The sequence below is a fragment of the Vanacampus margaritifer genome, chromosome 10, assembly GCF_051991255.1.
Source record: "Vanacampus margaritifer isolate UIUO_Vmar chromosome 10, RoL_Vmar_1.0, whole genome shotgun sequence".
NCBI lineage: Eukaryota > Metazoa > Chordata > Actinopteri > Syngnathiformes > Syngnathidae > Vanacampus > Vanacampus margaritifer.
The window spans coordinates 15,626,354-15,652,898 of record NC_135441.1 but is presented as its reverse complement, the minus strand read 5'-3'; the positions used below and the strand labels follow the sequence as shown (position 1 = coordinate 15,652,898).

Here is a 26,545-nt window from a genome sequence, read left to right as displayed (position 1 = left end):
TTTGATCAGCCAGCGGATCGACCGAGAGGAGCTGTGCGCGCAAGGCAGCGTGTGCACCATCCAGCATCAGCTTTTACTTGAGGACCCCCTTCAAGCATTCAGTCTGCTTTTAGACATTGCAGATATCAACGACAACACTCCTGTGTTTGCTGCAGAGGAGATCAAGCTTGATTTGGTGGAATCCACAGTCCTCGGGAGACGTTTTCCCCTGGAGAGTGCGCATGACCCTGATCTTGGAACCAACTCGGTCAGTGAATACAAACTGAGCCCGAATGACCATTTTGGCCTGGAAATGAGTACCCAAATAAATGGGAACGCATACCCAGAACTTGTTCTGAAAAAGGCTTTAGACCGAGAAGCACAAGCTGAACATGTGCTGAAAATCAATGGCATCGACAAGGGAAGTCCAGCCAGAACTGGAACTGCTTCTATCCGAATCCGTGTTTTGGATGCTAATGATAATGTCCCAGTTTTCAGCCAGCGGGTTTACAGGGCATCAGTACTGGAGAACTCTGTCACAGGGACTTTCGTAGCACAACTGAATGCCACAGACTTGGATGAGAGTCTCTATGGAGAGGTAACATACTCTTTCAGTCACCTGACGGACAAGACCAGAGGAGTTGTCAACATTGACCCTCAGAGTGGTGAAGTTCGTGTGGCAGGGGTCATTGACTATGAGGAGGCGAACACTCATGAGTTGGACGTGCAAGCTAAAGACGGAGGCGGCCAGGCTTCCCACTGCAAACTCATCATCGATGTCATCGACGTCAATGACAACAAACCCGTGATTGAAATCAAGTCGGCGTCGGCTTACATACTCGAAGATTCCAAACCCGGAACGATGGTGGCCCTCATCAATATTTATGACATGGACACCGGAAATAGCGGACACGTCACATGTTCCATTCCTGACAATGTCCCGTTTCAAATTGTATCGGAAGTGAAAAATTATTATATGTTGGTGACAGCTGAGACGCTAGATAGAGAGGTTCAATCGGAGTATAACATTACTGTAACGGCAACTGACTCGGGCTCTCCTTCACTGGAGAGCAGAAAAGTTTTATCAATCGTGGTTACTGATGTAAATGACAACCCCCCAACTTTTACACAGAGCGAGTACACCGCCAACATCATGGAAAACCAACCTGTCGGCACATTTGTTATGAAAGTAACGGCGCAGGATATGGACGACATATCCAATGCTAAATTAATTTACCTAATATCAAAAAAGACAAATGTGGACGTTTCCTCCTTTCTTACCATTAACATGGAAACAGGGGAGCTTTTCACATCGCGGCTCTTTGATTACGAGCAGTCGGTTTACTTCCAAATCAAGGTGGAGGCCCGAGATGGTGGCGACCCCCAACTTACCACCACCTGCACCGTCAACGTATTTATTAAAGACCAAAATGACAATGCGCCAGTTGTTCTATACCCTGTGCAGGCCTTCATAGCTGAGGATGTCGTTCCCTTTGAAGCACCAAGAGGTTATTTAGTCACCAAAGTGGTGGCCGTAGATGCGGACTCGGGCCACAACGCGTGGTTGTCTTACAGAATAATCAAAGAAACACAGCCAAATCTCTTCATGGTGGGTTTACACACAGGCGAAATTAGAACCCTGCGAGGCTTTATGGAACTCGATGAACTGAAGCAAACAATTGTTATCCAGGTAACGGATAACGGGTCAGAAGCTCTGTCTGCCACAGCGACAGTTAGTATCGCCATTGGCGAGGGGTTGCCGGTTCTACAAGATCTCTTTGAGCTAGCGGATGAATCTCAGGATAGCGATAGCTTAAGGTTCTATTTGATTATTGCCCTGTTCACCGTTTCTTTCCTCTTAATTCTTTTAATCATCGGAGTGTTTTATTTCAAGCTTTGTCGCCGTAGTTACGTTTACCGTTCGACCAGTGCCACTCTCCCCGTTTTCCCCACGACGTACTATCCACCTAGTTTTACAGATTTTAGTCGTTGCGGGACGTTGCTGAAAGACGATCGGTATGATCCATTTCTGACCACCGGCTCATGGAGAGGTGACTTTCGCTTTGGTTCAAACACGGATACTGACACACTAAAGAAAAGGAGCGCGGCTTATCAAAAGAACACGCTTAGGCGCATCAGTGCAGACAGATCTACTCTGAAGGTTCGGGCCGGGCCCTCACATCCTTGTTATGTCATCACTTGAAAACTGGCTGCAAGTATTGCACATGCAGTGGATGTAAAAAGTCTACACACCCCTGTACAAATGCAAGGTGTCTGGTGATGAAAAATGAGACCAAACTAGTCAAGGTGGATGGAATTATGAACAGTTTAACATATAAATAAGTATTAGCATAAGACCTTCAGGCTTCTGCTAGAAAGCAAATAAAAATGTCAGGGAAGCCTACTAGAACAGCTGGACTTGATATGGAATTAATCAGAAGCACTTTAAATGGTGGCAGGTGTGTGCTGAGCACCATTTACCATGAGTTTGATGGTGAAAGGTTCATTCTGAACACAGCCACATCCCACTCAAAAGGGGTGTGCAAACTTTTGCAACCACATAATTTTTACTTCCCCTCATGATTTTTGCCTTAAAATTTGTTGTACACATGATGATTAGTTTTAAAATATTGGCTTCTTTTTTCTTTTTTTTCATCACAAAACTTAAATTTATAGTGGGGTGTGTAGACTTTTGTATTCACTGTGTTTTGTAAACAAAAAATGGAAAACATTTTGACCTGTCAAACACACTCACCGGATACATAATTGAGCATACCCACCATCTGGTATTAGATATTTGTAATATTATTTATATATTTACAGTATTCTGAATTATGCACGACATCATGATGCAGTACAATTTAACATAATAAAAATATTGTCAATTCAATTACCGTGAATGGTGCTGGTAAAGATTTAAATAAATGACATGGCATCATAACATATTTTTAAATATGTAAAATGTGTGGAATTATGTTCTGTATCTATGCATGGAATTTATTGACCTTGAAAACAATTGTGTGAAACAATCAAATGAACTAATTTCTTTGTTTTGTGTTTATTAATTAAGCACCATATTAATTACTTTTTCTTGTAATGATAGCCAGGTTTTATCGTTCTTTCATTGCTGTAAGTCACTATGACGCGGTCTGTGCTGCAATATTTCCTCACCGATTGTTTGCTCTCTGTTTCTACTTTTCTCTTATTTACTATGATAAAATATCTTGTGTGTCATGTGACTGCCAAACTTGTCAGACCTGTATAAACATTCCTTCACCAGCACGATACAGTTTGTGATTTCCAATTCACCCAAATCCTGCTTTCTTTTCCTATCCTTTAAAAATACTAAATATACAATACAATGCTAATTTTTAACGGCCATTTTCTAGCATGTCTTTTAGCTTCAGCCTTTTGAATGCGGCAATCAATAATTCATCCAACTATATTAAATCTTTGTTGTGTTATGCTTTAAAACTACATTGTAATATAATTATTTAAGAACTGAATAAATCTTTAAATAAATTTTGCTTTTGTAAAAAAGTTTTAATTTGTCTGTGTCTCTTTTCACGGCGGTACAATAAGACACATAACACAAATGCAACCTCAACTATTATAATGTCACTCATACTACTACTACTACTACTACTCCTGATAATATTTAAAGGTAGAAGAATAAGGTTAACAATCCCTTTTAGGTCAGTGCTTCAAGCGTAAGTATGTGCAGCCAGGGTAGTGAAGCGGAGATATGTTCTCATGTGATTCATGTTGTTGCTCACACACACCAATTGAGCTCTGAGCTCTCTTAATCGCAGTCATAATATATTAGTTGTATTGTAGGTTGTTGACAGGCTGGAAAGTCGGACGAAAGCTGGCAACTGTTTTGTTTTCCCAAAAATTATTTTTCACATTTAGTACATGGAAATGCATGACAATTTGTATTTTTTTTCCCCTGTGCATCTGGTATTTGTAGGGGAATATTGATGTACAGTACATTTTAAGCATTGTTGAGTTTCTACTTCCTCTCATTACAGCACATACTGAACAGGTCAAGTTTTTGGTAAACAGCATTGTGTACATAAAAATTAATATAAAAAAAAAACCGTCCCCTTTACACTTCATTCATCAAACACGTGAGGTTGTAAAATAAACACTCACTGTTTGTGATTTTTCTGAGTTGTCATTGGGCTTCATACTAACTGTTTTTTTTCTTTTTCTGCTCTTTTTTCTTTTCGTCTCCCCCTTCAATGAACCTTCCACCGTGAACCCACAGGTAAGCTCATGTTTAATTACTTCAGCACTCACATGCACTCTACTCCTGTTAAAATATCACACAAGCATTTGTCTCACTCATTAACTGACACAATCAATATGGTGCCAGTTGACCCAGAATGTGTTTCCGTCTGTGCAATCTCTTTGCTTGAGCCTCTTTTTCCACATAACACACTGTGCCAACAAACCTGTTCATCAGTCATGACATCCAGAGCAGAATCTTTCCAACATAAGGATTACATCGACTGTAAGTCACTCTTTGCAGTCATGTAACGTATGCAGAAAAAAAAGTCATCCTACTGAGACGAAATGTGTTTCCAGTGTAAACCACATGAATATTAATAACTCTGCCCGCTGTTGCTGTGCAGACTTGGGCTTAATAATGCACCATCATGATGTGTACAAGACTGTGCTCTGCAGCAGGATGCTGAAATAGAGCACACACATGCAGGGGATGCACACACATGCAGGGGATGAGAGGCATGGCCACAATTGCCTTTTCTGGCTCAATGTTGAAAAAAATATTGATGAGAGGTCAGCGGTCTTTCATTGTAAATGGCTGCTTGCTCATCTCATACTGAATGTTTATTCCGTGCAATGTAGGTCACCACTCTTTTATCAGCCCTATATCTATCTATCTATCTATCTATCTATCTATCTATCTATCTATCTATCTATCTATCTATCTATCTATCTATCTATCTATCTATCTATCTATCTATCTATCTATCTTATATTGCAACATTGGAGCACTGCTTGGTGTGTCGTTTTACTTGATCTCAGTTGGTGGTGCTGTTGAATCAACTTTGAAAGCGCCTCAACCAGTCCATCAGCCTTGAAGGTAAGTTACAGTTTTTTTCCATAGGTTTGGCACATTTCTTCAAACTGAGATGACATTTTCAAAACTGCAAGCTCATTTGGCCAAACAGACTTACATTTGAGTTCATTAGAAAAAACACATATCTATCCCAAAACTGCTCACACATGCTTCACTCCAAGTTCATTTCCCAAAAAAGAGTCGGTACAGTCACAACTTCAAAGATCCTTCTCAATTGCTTTAGCTCATCTGCATTAACTTAGTTATTTTGCCAAAAAGAACTTGGATGATTTTGCACAACTCTTTGTATCATCTGAAAAAGCTCATATCTCTCCCAAAACAGCTTACCTATGTGTCAAAATCACATTTCTATGTCATACAAGTAGTCAGTGAACCCAAAATGCATCGTCTCTTTGGCATTCTGTGAGCACTGCAGATCAAAATCATTAAATAATTTGTCACAACAGCAGAGGTGGAGCTGACAAAATCCAATCATATATAAATTTGAGGGGGAAAAAATTATTTTACAAGAGCAGTTTTCAAAGTTTGCGGTTTGACTTACTCTACTCACAGTCAAAAAAATTGCAACACTTTTGATTGACACAAAGTTACTTACACATTAGAGTGCAACAAAAGAAAGTGTAAGCCGAAATCTGTATATTCATGAAAAACTAAAATTACACCTAGCTCACAGCGTAAATGGAAAACGAACTACTGTAACACTTTCACTACACAGTAATTTATGTTGAGTAAATTTGACTCTATTTGGAGTGGGATCAAATAGACTCCGTTTTAGAGTAATATTTACACTTGGAAGAGTGTAAAATAAAGAAGTGAAAAAATAAGTAAAAGTCACTCAAGGGTTGAGGAACGAACTCACGACCTTCAGCTTGGGAGATAGCCAATCGACGCCCTGAGCAACAGAGCTCCTGCTGTGTGTTACTGTAGTAAGTACATCGCTCGTGTCAGCTGGAATCTTCATAACTCCGAGACCAAAAACATCTTGGAGCTAAGCAAACAGTAGAAGTGGCGTAGCTTATAGTGGTACTGCGGCCGTCCCCCAACCTGAAGGTTCCTCAACCCTTCAGTGTCTTTAATTTTTTTGTCAATTCTTTATTTTACTCTCTTCCAAGTGTAAATATTACTCTAAACTGAGTCTATTTGGTCCCACTCAAAATAGTCAAATTTACTCTAAATAGAGTTCAATTTACTCTACAGAATTTACTGTGTAGTCGCTATTGTCACCTTCCCCCTCTTGGCCATCCATACGCTGCTCTTTGTTTGGCCAAAGGTCTTCATCCACGTAGCAGACAATATTTTCCCTTGCAATGCTGAGAGAGAAAAAAAGGTGTGAATGTCTCAACCATTTTTTTACACTGATCCTCTATCATATGCTTGACTAATTTTGACAATTGAACAGATGATTTTGCATATTATGACTTACACACTGAAATCCTGCTGACATGTTTTGGAGAGGACATCCATTAGACTGGAAAACAACTAATCCAGTTCCATCAGCAAGGTCTATCCATTTGGAAAACGAGCTAAATGTGGGCACATTGTGCTAACTGTAGGCTAAATGTACACAACAATTTGCACAGATCCACTGAGGCAATTGAGACATGTACTAAGACATTGGCAATTTGATGAAAGCAATGAGAAATGCCATTCAGTTGAGACCAATTGTAAGGTAGTTTTGGGATTTGTCCATGGTATTTTGAAAATGTCATCTCAGTTTCAAGAAATGTGACAAACCTATAGAGACAAACTGTAATGCAGGACATCTTTTTAGATTATTGCTGCATTTGACATGAGCTTATGTGAATGATACTTAACCTAATTGTGAGAAAGATACTCAGTGGATACTTCAGTATTTTTTTGGTGATTCTCACAAGCAACAATAGAGACCATTTTGTTTATCTGCCTTATAGCTGTGGTCACCACATAAATTTGTTTGAGAAAAATGAGGATGGGGATCTTTGTGGGAGACGTTGCCAAAGACTTGGATGTGAAAATATTGGTTTCTGGCCGAGCTTGGTTTGTTATTGATGGATACAGCCAGTACGTTGTTCTGAACACAAACAATGGATATATTGTCGTCAATAAAATAATTGAGAGGGAGAAAGTATGCGTAGAAAGATCCCTGTGCAGCTTTTCTACAGAAATTCTCTTGGAAGACCCGCTTGAGTTTTTCCCCATCACCATTGAGACATAAGGTGCTCCAACTTTTCCCCAAAAAGAAATATTTATTGATTTCAGTGAATAAAAACCCATACACATAAATATTCTGCAATGATTGTTGTTATCTTACATTTCATTTTTACATTTCCGTACAGTAGCAAAGACAGAAGTCTCCTCACTAAGCCATGCAGCAGTGTCCACTTGCCTACGTGTACAGCTATGGCGGGAAAAAAATTAAGTGGAAGTCAACCCAAACATTTTCTTTACAATATGTCATATAGGCCCCCAGTAGTGTAAACACGGCATTTTGAGTAATATTGTGTTTGTGGAATATGTGTTAAGCCGCAAAATCCCTCCATTTTTGTCCTTCTCATTGGGCGGCCATTTTGCCACTAGCTGTCAACTGAAAATGACATCACAGTTGCTCAGGGCTCAGGCAACAACCAGTCAAAACTCAGCTTCAGAAAACGTGAACTGTGATTGGTCGTTACTTGAGCCCTGAGCAACTGTTAAGCCATTTTTCAGGTGACAGCAAATGGCAAAATGAAACTGAGATGCATAAAAATGGGTGGATTTTGCTGCTTAACTCATATTACACAAATGCAATATTAAGCAGACTATCGCGTGGGACTGCATAGAACATATTATTGTTTATAAAATTTTGGGAATGACTTCTCCTTTAAGAGACCACTGCAAAATGTTCAGTTATGCCAGCAACTGCCATGTCTACAACTCTTCACTGCAATGCAATGCAAAAAAAGTGAGGTGTTTGACATTTTCTGTAAACGTCTATATGATTATGAAGCGCAGCAAGCAGCATTGTCTTCAAAAACATATTTGATTTAGAAGTCTGTTATTTTCCTTTTGTTTGATTATTTAATCTTTATGCATGTCCGTCTTTTAATCTTTTCCATTGGTGTGTAGTTAATAGTGCCTAAGTATGATAAAACTAAATACTCATTGCTACTTTCACTTATCTTGAATCTGTAACAAAACAAAAACAAAAAATTAACCGTGAGTACCATTTTTTTGAAGTACTGCTTAAGCCATGGGAGGCTGTGGAATTATTGACCTGTGCTCACGCAGTATAAATAAAGTAATAATCACCACTTGTACTATTGCTAACTGTCCATCCATCAGTTTTCTGCGCCGCATATTGTCACAATAATGGCATTTTATCAAATGATAATTTTGTGACTTTGCACAAAATACAATTTTAGACAAAACAATAAAGGCTTGAGTCTATTTTCCAAAATGAATTTTATGTTTGGTCACCTGAAGAAGTTTTTTTTCTTCCTTTTTTTTTTTTAAACCCAGAGTCTGACATGACTCATTTAACATATGAGCCTCTAAGAGGCGCTGTTACATGGGAAATGAATCGTGTCTGTGCTACGTGATGCAGTGCAGCGCTCTCCTCTGTGACTGCCATTTGGCACAAAAGATCTCCACGTGAACGACGTGCAACGGGTTCGGCTGAAATAATATTAATCGTAATGTGCCTGGCTTGTTTTCGTTAAAGTCTGGTTTCTCAGAATTTTCTAATGGTTTACTAGATTTTTTTTTCCCGAAATGGAGTCTAAAGATAATCATCTAAACGGAGGAATACGACGCCGAGGATTTGGGCGACGGGCGGCCTGCCTCTTTGTCTTTTGGTGTTTTTTTCTAAACGGAACCAAGGCACAAATCCGCTACTCAATCCCCGAGGAAATGAGAAAAGGCTCGCTCATCGGAAATGTGGCTCAAGATCTCGGCTTGGACCTGAAAAGGCTCCGTTCTGGGCGGGCCCGCATCGTGACAGGAGAGAACGTCCAGTACGCCGAGCTGAGGGCGGACAAAGGGCTTCTGGTTGTCCATGAGAGGATAGATCGAGAGCAGCTGTGTGGAGACCTGACGCCGTGCAGCTTCACCTTTGAGATTTTATTGGAAAACCCCATGGAATTGCATCCCGTGACCATCGAAGTGTTGGATGTGAATGACAACACTCCCACCTTTATAAACGATCATTTGCGTTTTGAAATAAGCGAGTCTGCTATACTCGGGTCTCGTTTTGTTTTGGACAGTGCACATGATGCCGACGTGGATGCAAACGGCGTACAGAGCTACATTTTAACACCAAGTGATAATTTTGTTTTACGACAACACGCCAGTCCGGGAGGCAGAAAACATGCAGAAATGGTGCTTCAGAAAGCGTTAGACAGAGAAGAACAACCGCGACTCGCCCTAAAATTAGTGGCTGTAGATGGTGGGAATCCACAGAGATCAGGTACAGTAAATATTGAGATTAAAATTTTAGACATCAATGATAATGCTCCCGTTTTCAATCAAACTTTATATAAAGCTAAAGTGGTTGAAAATGCACCAAAAGGCACCCACGTTCTAACTGTGAATGCCACTGACGTAGACAGCGGTTCGAATGGAAACGTAACATACTCATTTTCAAACTCAAATGCAGAAATATCTGGTTTATTTCAGATCGACCAAATGACAGGACTTATATCAATAGTAAAACAAATCAACTATGAAAAAGACAAAACAATTGAATTAATGGTTGACGCAAAAGATCAAGGTGGGTTGGCTGATTCTGCAAAAATAGAACTAGAAGTCTTGGATTTAAATGATAATGTCCCAGTCATCAACGTAATGTCCTTCACTAGTCCTGTGTCAGAAAACTCACCCGCTGGTACCACTATTGGTATCATTAATGTGAAAGATTTAGATTCTGGTGAAAATGGTCACGTGAGGTGCGCGATTGAAGGCGGTGTTCCATTTAGGATTAAATCCAACGTGAGACATTATTTTGCAATGGTGACTGATGCTGCCTTAGATCGTGAACGTGTGCCAGACTATAACATCACAGTTATTGCATCAGACGCTGGCTCGCCTCCCCTCTCCAATAAAATAACTTTTAATTTGAAAGTTTCAGACGTGAATGACAACGCTCCTGTGTTTCCGGTCAGCTTTTATAGTGCAAACATAGCAGAAAACAACTCGCCAGGTGTTTCTGTGCTAAGAGTGAATGCCAAAGATCCAGATGAAAGCCAGAACTCTCGTGTCTCTTACATGTTGGAGCAGAGTGAAATCGGAGGAAGTCCAATTTCTGAATTTGTGTCTGTAAATGCGGAAAGTGGAGTTATTAATGCAGTTCGCTCATACGACTACGAGCAAATCAAAGAGTTGATATTTATTGTCAGAGCGCAAGATGGAGGCTCCCCTCCCCTCAGCAGCAACGTGAGCGTTCGCATAATGATCCAGGACGAGAACGACAACGCCCCTCAGGTCTTGTACCCGGTCCAGACGAGCAGCTCGGTGCTGGCTGAAATGGTGCCTCGTTCGGCAGACGTGGGCTATCTGGTAACTAAAGTGGTGGCCGTGGATGTGGACTGTGGGCAGAATGCCTGGCTCTCCTATAAAGTGCACAAAGCCACAGACAGGGCGCTGTTTGAAGTGGGCCTCCACAATGGAGAAATAAGAACTGTCCGCCAAGTGACTGATAAAGATGCTGTCAAACAAAGACTGACTGTTGTAGTGGAGGACAACGGGCAGCCCTCTCGTTCAGCTACAGTCATTGTTAACGTGGCGGTGGCGGACAGCTTCCCTCAAGTGCTGTCAGAGTTCACTGACTTTAGCATGCACGACAAGGAGTACAATGACAAGCTGACTTTTTACTTAGTCTTGGCGCTGGCTGTGGTCTCCTTCCTCTTCATCACCTGCTTGCTGCTCATCATATCAGTCAAAGTGTACAGGTGGAGACAGTCTCGCGTCCTGTACCACTCCAACCTGCCTGTCATACCGTATTATCCTCCACGGTACTCGGAAACTTTGGGGACCGGGACCCTCCCGCACGTGAACAATTACGAGGTGTGCAGGACCACTGACTCCAGAAAAAGTGACATGAAGAATATCCAACCCATGAGTCAAAGTTTAGTAAGTGTGGATGGAGCTGATGCCGATACGCCGCATGACAACATGCAAATGTCAGGAAACTTTTCTCAGATGTCAACTTTGGTGAGTGAAATGTCCCACTATTTTTTGTTCTTGTCATCGGATATATTGTTCAGTGTTTGGCCTCATCTTGAGAAATAAGATCATATAAGCCTAAAAGGTCAATATTTTGTCGTTCATATTGGAATTTAAAAACAGTGCATAAAAACAAAATATTTTACTGTGTTTTTATTTTAAAAAATTAACTTGGGATGTTTTGCCATTAATTAGCAACACACAAATATAGTGAACAATGAGTATTGTTTTAATTTTTTTGGGTGGGGTTGGGTAATTCCTGGCAAAAATGCTGACGTTTTTCCTGATGATTCGTTTTTTTATTGACGTTCGTTGTCGCTGTCCAGGTGCTGAAACTGTTTGGAGTTAGAAGTTATGCTGTCTATTATTACAGTGAGCCTCAACTTCATCAGTTTTCCTACCTCATACTGCCTTTCACCAAGCACTTATTGTCCTTATGTAACGGTGTTATTTATTTAAGTGATTCAATTTATTTTTAATTGTATTTTATATTTGTAATGGCTCAACAGCGCCCCTGCTTGCATGCGGCGGGTATACATAACTGTGTGTGCTGCAGGGCCGCCAATTCAACTGTGTCGTTGCCGAGGTGAGTTGGGAGCAATGCGCACTTGCTGCTGGCTGCTTCACCAATAATGCTAATTTAACAATTTATTTCTTAGTTTGACGAAACTGCCGATTAGGCCTTGCGGATTGACCAGTGCACGTCGTATTTGTGCAAGACAAACATGTCCTACTCATTCAAAATGAATTATTGAATATGCGTGCAGTTACACTACTATTGTTTATATTCGGAAAAGTCTACAATATAGAGTAGCTTGAATTAAAATAAATAAATAAATGTTACAGAAATTCTTAAAAAAAAAAAGTAGCCTTTACTAATAGTGAGGATTTGTTGGTCTTGAAATGTTAACACAAGGGACGTTTAAGTTATTACAACATCAAAGCTCTTTAAATTCATAAGTTCCTGTATTTATATCCTATCATATTGCACCAATGGACCTAATGTGGAGTTGCACTACTATGAAAATGCTCTGGGCGCCGCTGGTGACACGTCATTGAATTTGAGTGAAACGTGTCCCCACTGGAGTCCTCCGCTCATTTTCGAGCTTCGTTATTCAGAAAGACCACTGGCTGGTCGCCATTTGAAGAGAGGCGTTTACCGTGGATTATTGTGTTCATTTTTTGGATCTACTAAGAGCGCTCGTGTTTATTTTTAAAGGAATCTGCTCGAAATATTTTTTATTATTATTATTATTCACGATGGATTGTATGTGGATGCGCGCCGTCAGAGGTGGATGGCGCACACTGTTTGTGATTCTTTGTCTCTGTGAGCTTCGCTCCGTGACAGGACAGGCTCGCTATTCCATACCGGAGGAGCAGGCAGAAGGTTATTTTGTTGGAAATGTTGTGCGAGATCTGGGCTTGGGCGTGGGCAGACTCGTGGCAGGTAAAGCTCGTATTATTACCAAAGGAGGCCGACAATATGTTGATTTAAAAAGAGACAAAGGCACACTTGTGATTAAAGAGCGCATCGACCGAGAGGAGCTTTGTGGAAAGACGACGCCCTGCAGCTTCACTTTCGACGTCATTTTAGAAAATCCAATCCATATTTATCGTGTAACAGTGGAGGTCGTAGATATTAATGACAACAGCCCGTCCTTCCCACAGTCTGAAATTAATTTGAAAATCGCTGAGAATGCTGCAGTGGGAACTCGTTTTTCACTCGAGAATGCGGACGACCCTGATGTTGCTGTTAATGATATTCAGAAATATTCACTTAAACCATCAGATGATTTTAAATTGGAAATACAAAGCCAAACAAATGGAAGGAAGGTTATCGAAATGGTTTTGCAGAAGCCTTTAGACCGAGAGAAAGAGGAGAGTTTCACACTCATGCTGGTTGCTTCAGATGGTGGTGAGCCACATAGATCAGGGACGGTGAGAATTCAAATCACTGTGATAGATGCAAACGATAACGCACCAGTGTGCACACAACCTGTCTATAAGGTAGACGTGCCAGAAAATTCACCTGTAGGAACATTGATGACAACTGTCAGTGCAAACGATGCTGATGCAGGTCTCAATAGTGACGTCACGTTTTCCACTCGTTTTTCCAAAGATACAGAACAGCTGTTTGATCTAAATGTTAAAACTGGAGAGATTAAAATTATTGGTATTTTAGATTTTGAGAAATCTCAGATTTATGAATTACATGTCCATGCTAGTGATCATGGAGGATTTACAGATACATGTAAAGTTATTGTGAATATAATTGATGAGAATGACAATATCCCAAGAATAGAAATTATGTCATTTTCCCAATCCATACCTGAGGATTCTCCCCAAGGTACAACTGTAGCTGTTTTTAATGTAAATGATGAAGACTCTGAGGGCAACGGTGTTGTCAAGTGTGCCATTAATGATGACGTCCCTTTTAAAATTGAGTCTTCATTAACAGGATACTACACCATAGTGACTGAAAACTTCTTAGACAGAGAAAGTGTCCCTGAGTATAATATCACCATAACAGTGACTGACCAAGGCTCTCCACCTCTGTCGAGTAGTAAAAACATTAATGTTAAAATATCGGATGTGAATGACAACCCACCCAAATTCCATCAGTCAGAATACAGTAAGATTGTACCAGAAAACAACTCTCCTGGATTTTCCGTGTTTACTGTCAGTGCTAGTGATGCAGACTGGGGCCAGAATGCTCGAGTTTCTTACTTCCTGGAGGAGAAAGAAGTTCATGGAGTAGCTGTGTCCTCTTTTGTCTCTGTCAATGCGGAAAAGGGTGTCATCCATGCAGTTAGATCATTTGATTATGAACAAATCAAGTCTTTTGACTTTAACGTCACTGCCCGTGACTCCGGATCCCCTCCACTGAGTTCTGTGGCCACAGTTCACATGGTGATCCAGGACCAGAACGACAACGCCCCTCAGGTCCTGTACCCGGTCCAAACGGGCAGCTCGGTGCTGGCCGAAATGGTGCCTCGTTCGGCGGACGTGGGCTATCTGGTGACTAAAGTGGTGGCCGTGGATGTGGACTGTGGGCAGAACGCCTGGCTCTCCTACAAAGTGCACAAAGCCACAGACAGGGCGCTGTTTGAAGTGGGCCTCCACAATGGAGAAATAAGAACTGTCCGCCAAGTGACTGATAAAGATGCTGTCAAACAAAGGCTGACTGTTGTAGTGGAGGACAACGGGCAGCCCTCTCGTTCAGCTACAGTCATTGTTAACGTGGCGGTAGCGGACAGCTTCCCTCAAGTCCTGTCAGAGTTCACTGACTTTAGCATGCACGACAAGGAGTACAATGACAAGCTGACTTTTTACTTAGTCTTGGCGCTGGCTGTGGTCTCCTTCCTCTTCATCACCTGCTTGCTGCTCATCATATCAGTCAAAGTGTACAGGTGGAGACAGTCTCGCGTCCTGTACCACTCCAACCTGCCTGTCATTCCGTATTATCCGCCGCGGTACTCGGATACTTTGGGAACAGGGACTCTCCCACATGTGTACAATTACGAAGTGTGCAGGACCACTGACTCCAGAAAAAGTGACATGAAAAATATGCAAGCCATGAGTCAAAGTTTAGTGAGTGTGGATGGAGCTGATGCTGACATGCTGCATGACAACACGCAAATGCCAGGAAACTTCTCACAGATGTCAACCTTGGTGAGTGAAATGTTTCACTTTTTAATTTTTTGGGCATCAGATATTTTGTTTAGCGTTTGGCCTCACCTTAAGAAATAAGATCATGTAAAAGGTCAACATCTTTGTCAATCATTTCAAATTTGAAAACCGTACGTTTGATTTAATGTGTTTTTTAATCTTGTGATTTTGTTTACATTAATTAACAAATATAGTTATTGTGATTTTTTTTTCTTTTTGGGGTAGGTTAGAGGGAGTTACGGGATGATTCATTTTTGTTTTTGGTTTGTTGTCGCTGTCCATGGTGCTGTAGCTGTTGGAAGTCAATTTACCCCCAGTGATAATATTTTCCCCTTTTACAGTAGGCTACAACTTAATCAGTTCCCCCACCTCACGGGCACTTGTCTTTACTACATTTCATCAAGCACTTATTATTATTAACTGCATCAGTTGTTTTGTTGTTACATATTGTCTCATCTTATTTTAATACTCATTCAAAATTAATTATTGATGTTCATTGCAATTACTGTACTGTTTTTCATATTTGAAAAATTCTACAATACATACAAGATATTTTTTTGTTGATTTTGTTTAATTTACAGTATACTCCTATTAGTCAGGCGATGTTGGTCTTGAAAAGTATACACAAGGAAGGTTGCATTGTAACAGCACTATAGTAGAAGTTCTTTACCCTCATGCATTCCTTTCTCTTCATATACGCCTGCTTTGAATTCATAACCTATCATATTTGACAAGCACCATAGGCCTAATGTCGAGTTGCACTACTGTGAAAATCCTCTGGGCGCCGCTGGTGACACGTCATTGAAGTAGAGTGAAACGAGTGCGTGCCTCCTACTCTTGGTTTCCTTATAGAGCTTTTCTGCCGGGAAAGACGACGGGCTGCTCGCCATTTTAAGAGAGTGGTTTACCGTGGATTATTGCTTTTATTTTTGCATAATATAATTTGAAGAGTGCTTGTTTTTATTTTAAAGGAATCTACTTGGAATATTTTTGGGATTCACGATGGCTTGGAGGTGGATGCGCGCCATCAGAGGCGGGTGGCGCACACTGTTTGTGATTCTTTGTCTCTGTGAGCTGCGCTCCGTGACTGGACAGGCTCGCTATTCCATACCGGAGGAGCAGGCAGAAGGCTCTTTTGTTGGAAATATTGCGAGAGATTTGGGCTTGGACGTGGGCAGACTCGTGGCAGGTAAAGCTCGTATTATAACCAAAGAAGATCGACAATATGTTGATTTAAAGCGAGACAAAGGCACACTTGTGATTAAAGAGCGCATCGACCGAGAGGAGCTTTGTGGAAAGACGACGCCCTGCAGCTTCACTTTCGATGTCATTTTAGAAAATCCAATCCAGCTTTATCGTGTGACGGTGGAGGTAGTGGACATTAATGACAACAGTCCGTCCTTCCCAAAGCCTGAAATTAATTTAAAAATTATTGAAAATGCTGCAGTGGGAACTCGTTTTTCACTCGAGAATGCGGACGACCCTGATGTTGCTGTTAATGATATTCAGAAATATTCGCTTAAACCTTCAAATAATTTTAAATTGGAAATGCAAGGTCAACCAAATGGGAGGAGGATTATCGAAATGGTTTTGCAGAAGCCTTTAGACCGAGAGAAAGAGGAGAGTCTCACACTCATGCTGGTTGCTTCAGATGGTGGTGAGCCACATAGATCAGGGACGGTGAGAATTCAAATCACTGTGCTGGATGCAAACGACAACGCACCAGTGTGCACTCAACCTGTTTATAAGGTAGACGTGCCAGAAAATTCACCTACAGGAACATTGATCACCACTGTTAGCGCAAACGATGCTGATGCCGGTCTCTATGGTTATGTCACTTTTTCCACTCGTGCCACTAAAGAAACAGAACAGCTGTTTGATGTGAATGTTAAAACGGGAGAGATTAAAATTACTGGCATATTAGATTTTGAGAAATCAAAGAGCTATGAGTTAAACATCCATGCTAGTGATCATGGAGGTTATACCGATACATGTAAAGTTATTGTTAAAATAATTGATGAGAATGACAATGTCCCCACTATAGAACTTATGTCATTTTCTCAATCCATTCCTGAGGATTCTCCACCAGGTACAACTGTAGCTGTTTTTAATGTAAATGATAAAGACTCTGAGGCCAACGGTGTTGTCAAGTGTTCCATTAATGATGACGTCCCTTTTAAAGTTGAGTCTTCATTAACGGGATATTACACCATAGTGACTGAAAACTTCTTAGACAGAGAAACTGTTCCTGAATATAATGTCACCATAACAGTAACTGATCAAGGCTCACCACCTCTCTCTAGTAGTAAAAACATCAATGTTAAAATATCTGATGTGAATGACAACCCACCCAAATTCCAACAGTCAGAATACAGTAAGATTGTACCAGAGAACAACTCCCCTGGTTTGTCCGTGTTTACTGTCAGCGCTAGTGATGCAGACTGGGGCCAGAATGCTCGAGTGTCTTACTTCCTGGAGGAGAAAGAAGTTCATGGAGTAGCTGTGTCTTCTTTTGTCTCAGTAAATGCGGAGAATGGTGTCATCCATGCAGCTAAATCATTCGATTATGAACAAATCAAGTCCTTTGAATTTAACGTCACTGCCCGTGACTCCGGATCCCCTCCTCTGAGTTCTGTGGCCACAGTTCACATGGTGATCCAGGACCAGAACGACAACGCCCCTCAGGTCCTGTACCCGGTCCAGACGGGCAGCTCGGTGCTGGCCGAAATGGTGCCTCGTTCGGCAGACGTGGGCTATCTGGTGACTAAAGTGGTGGCCGTGGATGTGGACTGTGGGCAGAACGCCTGGCTCTCCTATAAAGTGCACAAAGCCACAGACAGGGCGCTGTTTGAAGTGGGCCTCCACAATGGCGAAATAAGAACTGTCCGCCAAGTGACTGATAAAGATGCTGTCAAACAAAGACTAACTGTTGTAGTGGAGGACAACGGGCAGCCCTCTCGTTCAGCTACAGTCATTGTTAACGTGGCGGTGGCGGACAGCTTCCCTCAAGTGCTGTCAGAGTTCACTGACTTTAGCATGCACGACAAGGAGTACAATGACAAGCTGACTTTTTACTTAGTCTTGGCGCTGGCTGTGGTTTCCTTCCTCTTCATCACCTGCTTGCTGCTCATCATATCAGTCAAAGTGTACAGGTGGAGACAGTCTCGCGTCCTGTACCACTCCAACCTGCCTGTCATTCCGTATTATCCACCACGGTACTCGGATACTTTGGGAACCGGGACTCTCCCACACGTGTACAATTACGAGGTGTGCAGGACCACTGACTCCAGAAAAAGTGACATGAAGAATATGCAAGCCATGAGTCAAAGTTTAGTGAGTGTGGATGGAGCTGATGCTGACACGACGCATGAGAAGCAGGTGTCAGGAAACTTCTCACAGATGTCAACCTTGGTGAGTGAAATATTTCAGTATTTCATGTTCTTGGCAGTGGATATTTTTTTCTATGTTTGGCCTCACTGTCAGTCATTTGGAATTCGAAAACCCTACGTTTGTTTTAATGTGTCTTTAATCATGCAGTTTTTTTTTTTTTTTTTACATTAACAAGTATAGCTAGCAATGTGTATTTTTTTCTTCTTTTGTTGGTTTGGAGGAAGTTATGGGGGAAACACGTGGCAAAAATGTTTACATTTTCCGTGATGGTTCATTTTCAATTGAAGTTTGATGTCGCTGTCCACTGTGCTGAAGCTGTTGGAAGTCAATTTACCCCACCCATGTGATCAATTTCTTTACAGTATATGTGAGGTTTTGGTCACATATCGGGGATGAATGGTTATAGAATGGGAAAAAATACCTTGGATTTTTATTGTAGGAAATGTGTTAAAAGTAGGTTTTGAATTTATCGGGCGGAGAGCACACTGAAGGACCAAGGAGATGCCCAAAATGGGTTCAAGTGACAATTTATTTTCGGCCCCAGATGGGCCAACAGCAACAATGAGGATCTTTTAAACCCCAATAAAAACGAGCAGTTAAAGCAAAACAATTAAAACTCCTCAAAAGGAGGGGTAAGAATTAAAACAAATTTTATTTTAAAACACGAGGGAGGGGGAACCTTCTCCTCAGGGACGCAGGCAATGCAGTAGCGGAAATCATTTTCCGCGGGGGCCCGCCCCCTATGCGTGAAGTTGCAGCTCCTCGGTGCTAATGTGACCATGGCTAAAGAAAAAGCTAGCCAGCAGTACAACGGCCAAGAATCGGTGTGCTGCCGTTGAGGTCCTCCCCGGGCCACCATGTGTCACTTTGCGAGATACTCACCCTGCCACTGCGGTTGTGTAGCACTGTGACACCTCCCGGGCCCGTTTCGTCCTCTCCTGCTCTCCGGTTTCCTTATTCCTGTCCTGGTTCCCTTGCGTCAGGGATAGGCAAGTTCGGTCCTAGAGTGCCGCAATCCTGCATGTTTTCGGTGTCCCTTGCCTCCAAACCCAGGTGTTTCAAATCATCAGCTCATCATTACGTTCTGCAGGAGACTCTCAGCTGTGTTCGAGGAGAGAGACATAAAAAAAATTGCAGGACTGCGGCTCTCTAGGACCGAACTTGCCCATCCCTGCCCTGAGTGCTCTCGGTCCCTTCGTCCGTTTTTCCTTTTGTTCCTCTGTCCGTGTTTCTTCCTCCCGTTTTCTCTGTCTATCTACCCGAGTCTTTAAAAGGACAGTGTGCAAGCCACCGATTGGCCAAAAATAAACCCAGTTAGGGATGGCCAGAGCTGCACAGGTGCAAGCAATCATGGCTAATCAGGATGTCAATTGCCCAAGATGGAAATCTATAAAAAAATAAATATACCACAACCAAAACACACGCAAGAAAATAAGCAAAATTGTATTAAAAAAAACGAAAATACTTCCACCTAATGACATATAGGCTATACAACTTTATCAGTTCTCCGACCTCACGGGCACTTGTCTTTACTGCATTTTATAAAGCACTTATTATTATTAACTACATCAATTGCTACGTTGTTACATATTGTCTCTTCTTAGTTTTAATACTCATTCAAAATGAATTGTTCTCTGCAATTACTATACTGTTTTTATATTTAAAAAAAAGTCTACAATATTAAGTAACTTGAATTTAATGAAACATAAAGATGTTACAGATATGTAATATTCTTATAAAAACAAAAATAACGATACATGTGTGCTAATTTACCTATTTGTCAGGCTCTGTTGGTCTTACACAAAGAATGTTACATTATTACAGCACTATAGCAGAAGTTTTTCGCCCTAATGCATTCGTTTTTTCATATGCGCCTGCTTTTTATTCATAACCCTATCATATTTGACAAGCACCAATAGGCCTAATTTCGAGTTGCACTACTGTGAAAATGCTCTGGGCGCCGCTGGTGACACGTCATTGAATTCGAGTGAAACGAGTGCGTGCAGTCCTCCTACTCTTGGGTTCCTTTTAGAGCTTCTCTGCGGAGAAAGACGACGGACTGCTCGCCATTTGAAGAGAGACGTTTACCGTGGATTATGGTGTTTATTTGGATCATCTAATTTGAAGAGCGCTTGTTTTATTTTAAAGGAATTTTCTCGTTAGATTTGGATTCAAGATGGATTGTATGTGGATGCGCGCCGTCAGAGGTGGATGGCGCACACTGTTTGTCATTCTTTGTCTCTGTGAGCTGCGCTCCGTGACTGGACAGGCTCGCTATTCCATACCGGAGGAGCAGGCAGAAGGCTCTTTTGTTGGAAATATTGCGAGAGATTTGGGCTTGGACGTGGGCAGACTCGTGGCAGGTAAAGCTCGTATTATTACCAAAGGAGGCCGACAGTATGTTGATTTAAAGCGAGACAAAGGCACACTCGTGATTAAAGAGCGCATCGACCGAGAGGAGCTTTGTGGAAAGACGACGCCCTGCAGCTTCAATTTCAACGTCATTTTAGAAAATCCAATCCAGCTTTATCGTGTAACAGTGGAGGTCGTGGACATTAATGACAACAGTCCGTCCTTCCCAAAGCCTGAAATCAAGATGAAAATCGCTGAAAGTGTCACACCGGGCACTCGTTTCTCTCTAGCGTATGCAGCTGACTCTGATGTTGGCATTAATGATATTCAGAAATATGCACTTAAACTATCAGATAAATTTAAATTGGAAGTCCAAAATCAACAAAATGGAGGAAAAGTTATTGAAATGGTTTTGCAGAAGCCTTTAGACCGAGAGAATGAGGAGATCATCACACTCATGTTGATTGCCACTGATGGTGGTGAGCCACATAGATCAGGGACGGTGAGAATTCAAATCACCGTGCTGGATGCAAACGATAACGCGCCAGTGTGCACGCAACCTGTTTATAAGGTAGATGTGCCAGAAAATTCAGCTAAAGGAACACTGATCACAACTGTTAGTGCAAGTGACGCTGATGCAGGTGTTAATGGTGATGTCACATATTCTACTCCTCATATTACTGACGAGGCGGAGAACATGTTTGAAATTAATACTCTAACAGGAGAAATAAAAACTATTGGTAAACTGGATTTTGAAAAATCAAAGAGCTATGTATTAAACGTCCATGCTAGTGATAACGGAGGCTATACAGATACGTGCAAAGTTATTATTAACATACTTGATGAGAATGATAATGTTCCCACTATAGAACTGATGTCATTTTCTCAATCTATACCTGAGGATTCTCCCCCAGGTACAACTGTGGCTGTTTTTAACGTGAATGATGAAGACTCTGAGGGCAACGGTGTTGTCAAGTGTTCCATTAATGATGACGTCCCTTTTAAAATTGAGTCTTCATTAACAGGATACTACACCATAGTGACTGAAAACTTCTTAGACAGAGAAAGTGTCCCTGAGTATAATATCACCATAACAGTGACTGATCAAGGCTCTCCACCTCTGTCGAGTAGTAAAAACATCAATGTTAAAATATCGGATGTGAATGACAACCCACCCAAATTCCATCAGTCAGAATACAGTAAGATTGTACCAGAAAACAACTCTCCTGGATTTTCCGTGTTTACTGTCAGTGCTAGTGATGCAGACTGGGGCCAGAATGCTCGAGTTTCTTACTTCCTGGAGGAGAAAGAAGTTCATGGAGTAGCTGTGTCCTCTTTTGTCTCAGTCAATGCAGAGAATGGTGTCATCCATGCAGCTAAATCATTCGATTATGAACAAATCAAGTCCTTTGAATTTAACATCACTGCCCGTGACTCCGGATCCCCTCCACTGAGTTCTGTGGTTACAGTTCACATGGTGATCGAGGACCAGAATGACAACGCCCCTCAGGTCCTTTACCCGGTCCAGACGGGCAGCTCAGTACTGGCCGAAATGGTGCCTCGTTCGGCAGACGTGGGCTATCTGGTGACTAAAGTGGTGGCCGTGGATGTAGACTGTGGGCAGAACGCCTGGCTCTCCTATAAAGTGCACAAGGCCACAGACAGGGCGCTGTTTGAAGTGGGCCTCCACAATGGAGAAATAAGAACTGTCCGCCAAGTGAATGATAAAGATGCTGTCAAACAAAGACTGACTGTTGTCGTGGAGGACAACGGGCAGCCCTCTCGTTCAGCTACAGTCATTGTTAACGTGGCGGTGGCGGACAGCTTCCCTCAAGTGCTGTCAGAGTTCACTGACTTTAGCATGCACGACAAGGAGTACAATGACAAGCTGACTTTTTACTTAGTCCTGGCGCTGGCTGTGGTCTCCTTCCTCTTCATCACCTGCTTGCTGCTCATCATATCAGTCAAAGTGTACAGGTGGAGACAGTCTCGTGTCCTGTACCACTCCAACCTGCCTGTCATTCCTTATTATCCTCCACGGTACTCGGATACTTTGGGGACTGGGACCCTCCCGCATGTGTACAATTACGAGGTGTGCAGGACCACTGACTCCAGAAAAAGTGACATGAAGAATATGCAAGCCATGAGTCAAAGTTTAGTGAGTGTGGATGGAGCTGATGCTGACACGACGCTTGAGAAGCAGGTGTCAGGAAACTTCTCACAGATGTCAACCTTGGTGAGTGAAATGTTTCGCTGTTTTCTATTCTTAGCATCTGATATTTCGTTTAGTGTTTGGCCTCATCTTCGGAATTGAATAAAAGGTCAACATTTATAATTTGAAAACTCTGAGTAAAAGCAGATTTGTTTTAATGTTTTTAAGCTTGTGATTTTTTTTTTTACATTAAGAACACATAAATATAGTCAACAATGTTAATTTATTTTTCTTTTTGGGGTTGGTTGGAGGGAGGCTTGGGTGGGACACGTGGCAAAATAGCTGACCTTTTCCGTGATGATTCGTTTTCGATTGAAGTTTGTTGTCGCTGTCCATGGTGCTGAAACAATTGGAAGTTAATTCATCCACTGCGATAAATTGTTAGAGTAGTTATGCTTTTTCAGTTTTTTCACCGATTGGGAACTTGTCTTTATTGCGTTTCATTAAGCACTTAATACCATTAGTACATCCAACAAGTCCACATCAGTTGTTATGTCATTACATATCATCTCTCCTTAGTTTTAATACTCAATCCAAATAATTTGTTGAACATCGATGTGATATTTTTTCTTCTTATAGTTTTAATAATCATCCAAAATGAATTGTTGAACATCTCTGCAATCACAGTACTGTTTTTCATATTCGAAAAAGTCTACAATATTGAGTAACTTGATTTAAAATGAAACATAAAGATAATACAAATGTGTAATATTCTTTAAAGAAAAAAGATAACTTTGTGTTAGCATACTCCTATTAGTCAGTCTCTGATGGTCCTGAAAGGTTTACAAAAATAAATTACATTATTACACCATAGTATAGAAGTTCTTTAACCTCATGCATTTGTTTTCCTATTTATTACCAAACGCACGCGTTGTATTCATGTCATATCATTTATGATAAGCACCAATAATGCCAAGTTGCACTACTGTAAATATGCTCTGGGCGCCGCTGGTGACACGTCATTCAATTCGAGTCCGTGCAGGAGTTCTCCTCTTTGGTTCCTTTTCGAGCTTCGTTGCTCAGAAAGACGACGGACTGGCTGCCATTTGAAGAGAGATGTTTTCCGTGGATCATCGTGTTTATTTGTGGATTATCTAATTTGAAGAGCGTTTGTTTTTATGTTAAAGGAAACCACTTGGAATAATTTTTGGGGTTCACGATGGATTTTGTATGGATGTATGCCGTCAGAGGCGGGTGGCGCACACTGTTTGTCATTCTTTGTCTCTGTGAGCTGCGCTCCGTGACTGGACAGGCTCGCTATTCCATACCGGAGGAGCAGGCAGAAGGCTCTTTTGTTGGAAATATTGCGAGAGATTTGGGCTTGGAAGTGGGCAGACTCGTGGCAGGTAAAGCTCGTATTATTACCAAAGGAGGCCGACAGTATGTTGATTTAAAGCGAGACAAAGGCACACTTGTGATTAAAGAGCGCATCGACCGAGAGGAGCTTTGTGGAAAGACGACGCCCTGCAGCTTCAGTTTCGACGTCATTTTAGAAAATCCAATCCAGCTTTATCGTGTAACAGTGGAGGTTGTGGACATTAATGACAACAGTCCGTCTTTCCCCCAGTCTGATATTAATTTGAAAATCGTTGAAAGTGCTGCAGTGGGAACTCGTTTCTCACTAGAGAGTGCGGATGATCCTGATGTAGGAATTAACGATATACTAAAATACATTCTTAAACCATCAGATAATTTTAAATTGGAAATACAAAGCCAGTCAGATGGAGCAAAATTCATTGAAATTGTTTTACAGAAGCCGTTAGACCGAGAGAAAGAGGAGAGTCTAACACTCATGCTGGTTGCTTCAGATGGTGGTGAGCCACATAGATCAGGGACGGTAAGAATTCAAATCACTGTGCTGGATGCAAACGATAACGCACCAGTGTGCAAGCAACCTGTCTATAAGGTAGACGTGCCAGAAAATTCACCTACAGGAACATTGATCACCACTGTGAGCGCAAACGATGCTGATGCAGGCCTCAATGGTGACGTCACATATTCCACTCGTTCTTCCAAAGAAACAGAACAGCTATTTGATGTAAATGTTAAAACGGGGGAGATTAAAGTTGCTGGTAAATTAAATTTTGAGAAATCGAGGAGTTATCAGTTAAACATTCAGGCTAGAGATCATGGAGGATATACAGATACATGTAAAGTTATTGTAAACATAATTGATGAAAATGACAATATCCCCACGATAGAGCTCATGTCATTTTCCCAATCCATACCTGAGGATTCTCCTCCAGATACAACTGTTGTTGTTTTTAACGTGAATGATGAAGACTCTGAGGCCAACGGTGTTGTCACGTGTTCCATTAGCGATGACGTCCCTTTTAAAATAGAGTCTTCATTAACAGGTTACTACACCATAGTGACTGAAAACTTCTTAGACAGAGAAAGTGTCCCTGAATATAATGTCACCATAACAGTGACTGATCAAGGCTCACCACCTCTGTCTAGTAGTAAAAACATTAATGTTAAAATATCTGATGTGAATGACAACCCACCTAAATTTCAACAGTCACAATACAGTAAGACTGTACCAGAAAACAACTCCCCTGGTTTGTCCGTGTTTACTGTCAGAGCTAGTGATGCAGACTGGGGCCAGAATGCTCGAGTTTCTTACTTCCTGGAGGAGAAAGACATTCATGGAATAGCTGTGTCCTCTTTTGTCTCAGTCAATGCAGAAAATGGTGTCATCCATGCAGTTAAATCTTTTGATTATGAACAAATCAAGTCTTTTGACTTTAACGTCACTGCCCGTGACTCCGGATCCCCTCCACTGAGTTCTGTGGCCACAGTCCGCATAGTGATCCAGGACCAGAACGACAACGCCCCTCAGGTCCTGTACCCGGTCCAGACGGGCGCCTCGGTGCTGGCCGAAATGGTGCCTCGTTCGGCAGACGTGGGCTATCTGGTGACTAAAGTGGTGGCCGTGGATGTGGACTGTGGGCAGAACGCCTGGCTCTCCTATAAAGTGCACAAAGCCACAGACAGGGCGCTGTTTGAAGTGGGCCTCCACAATGGAGAAATAAGAACTGTCCGGCAAGTGACTGATAAAGATGCTGTCAAACAAAGACTGACTGTTGTAGTGGAGGACAACGGGCAGCCCTCTCGTTCAGCTACAGTCATTGTTAACGTGGCGGTGGCGGACAGCTTCCCTCAAGTGCTGTCAGAGTTCACTGACTTTAGCATGCATGACAAGGAGTACAATGAAAAGTTGACTTTTTACTTAGTCTTGGCGCTGGCTGTGGTCTCCTTCCTCTTCATCACCTGCTTGCTGCTCATCATATCAGTCAAAGTGTACAGGTGGAGACAGTCTCGTGTCCTGTACCACTCCAACCTGCCTGTCATTCCGTATTACCCGCCACGGTACTCGGATACTTTGGGGACTGGGACTCTCCCGCACGTGTACAATTACGAGGTGTGCAGGACCACTGACTCCAGAAAAAGTGACATGAAAAATATGCAAGCCATGAGTCAAAGTTTAGTGAGTGTGGATGGAGCTGATGTTGACACGCCACATGACAACAAGCAGATGTCAGGAGAAGTTTCACAGATGTCAACCTTGGTGAGTGAAATGTTTAACTGTTTTCTCTTCTTGGAATCAGAATTTTTCATATAGCGTTTGGTTTCATGCTGAGAAATGAAAACCTGGA

At 41.8% G+C, this 26,545-nt stretch overlaps 1 protein-coding gene across 20 annotated transcripts in view; it reads left to right on the top strand.

The window, feature by feature from the left end:
- Positions 1 to 26,545, top strand: part of LOC144058703 (protocadherin gamma-C5-like) — a 252,513-nt gene that overhangs the window by 80,406 nt on the left and 145,562 nt on the right. The window contains exon 1 of one of the 20 annotated variants that reach the window (XM_077577096.1): positions 8,693 to 11,251. The exons of 15 other annotated variants lie outside the window; for them this stretch is intronic. In XM_077577096.1, coding sequence (XP_077433222.1) covers positions 8,816 to 11,251 — 2,436 coding nt within the window. In that variant the 5' untranslated portion in view covers positions 8,693 to 8,815. Of the gene's footprint in view, positions 1 to 8,692; positions 11,252 to 15,799; positions 18,344 to 20,372; positions 22,911 to 23,909; positions 26,458 to 26,545 lie in introns of those variants that run through there. 4 more of the 20 variants (XM_077577103.1, XM_077577101.1, XM_077577128.1 and 1 more) reach the window with 4 other exon arrangements.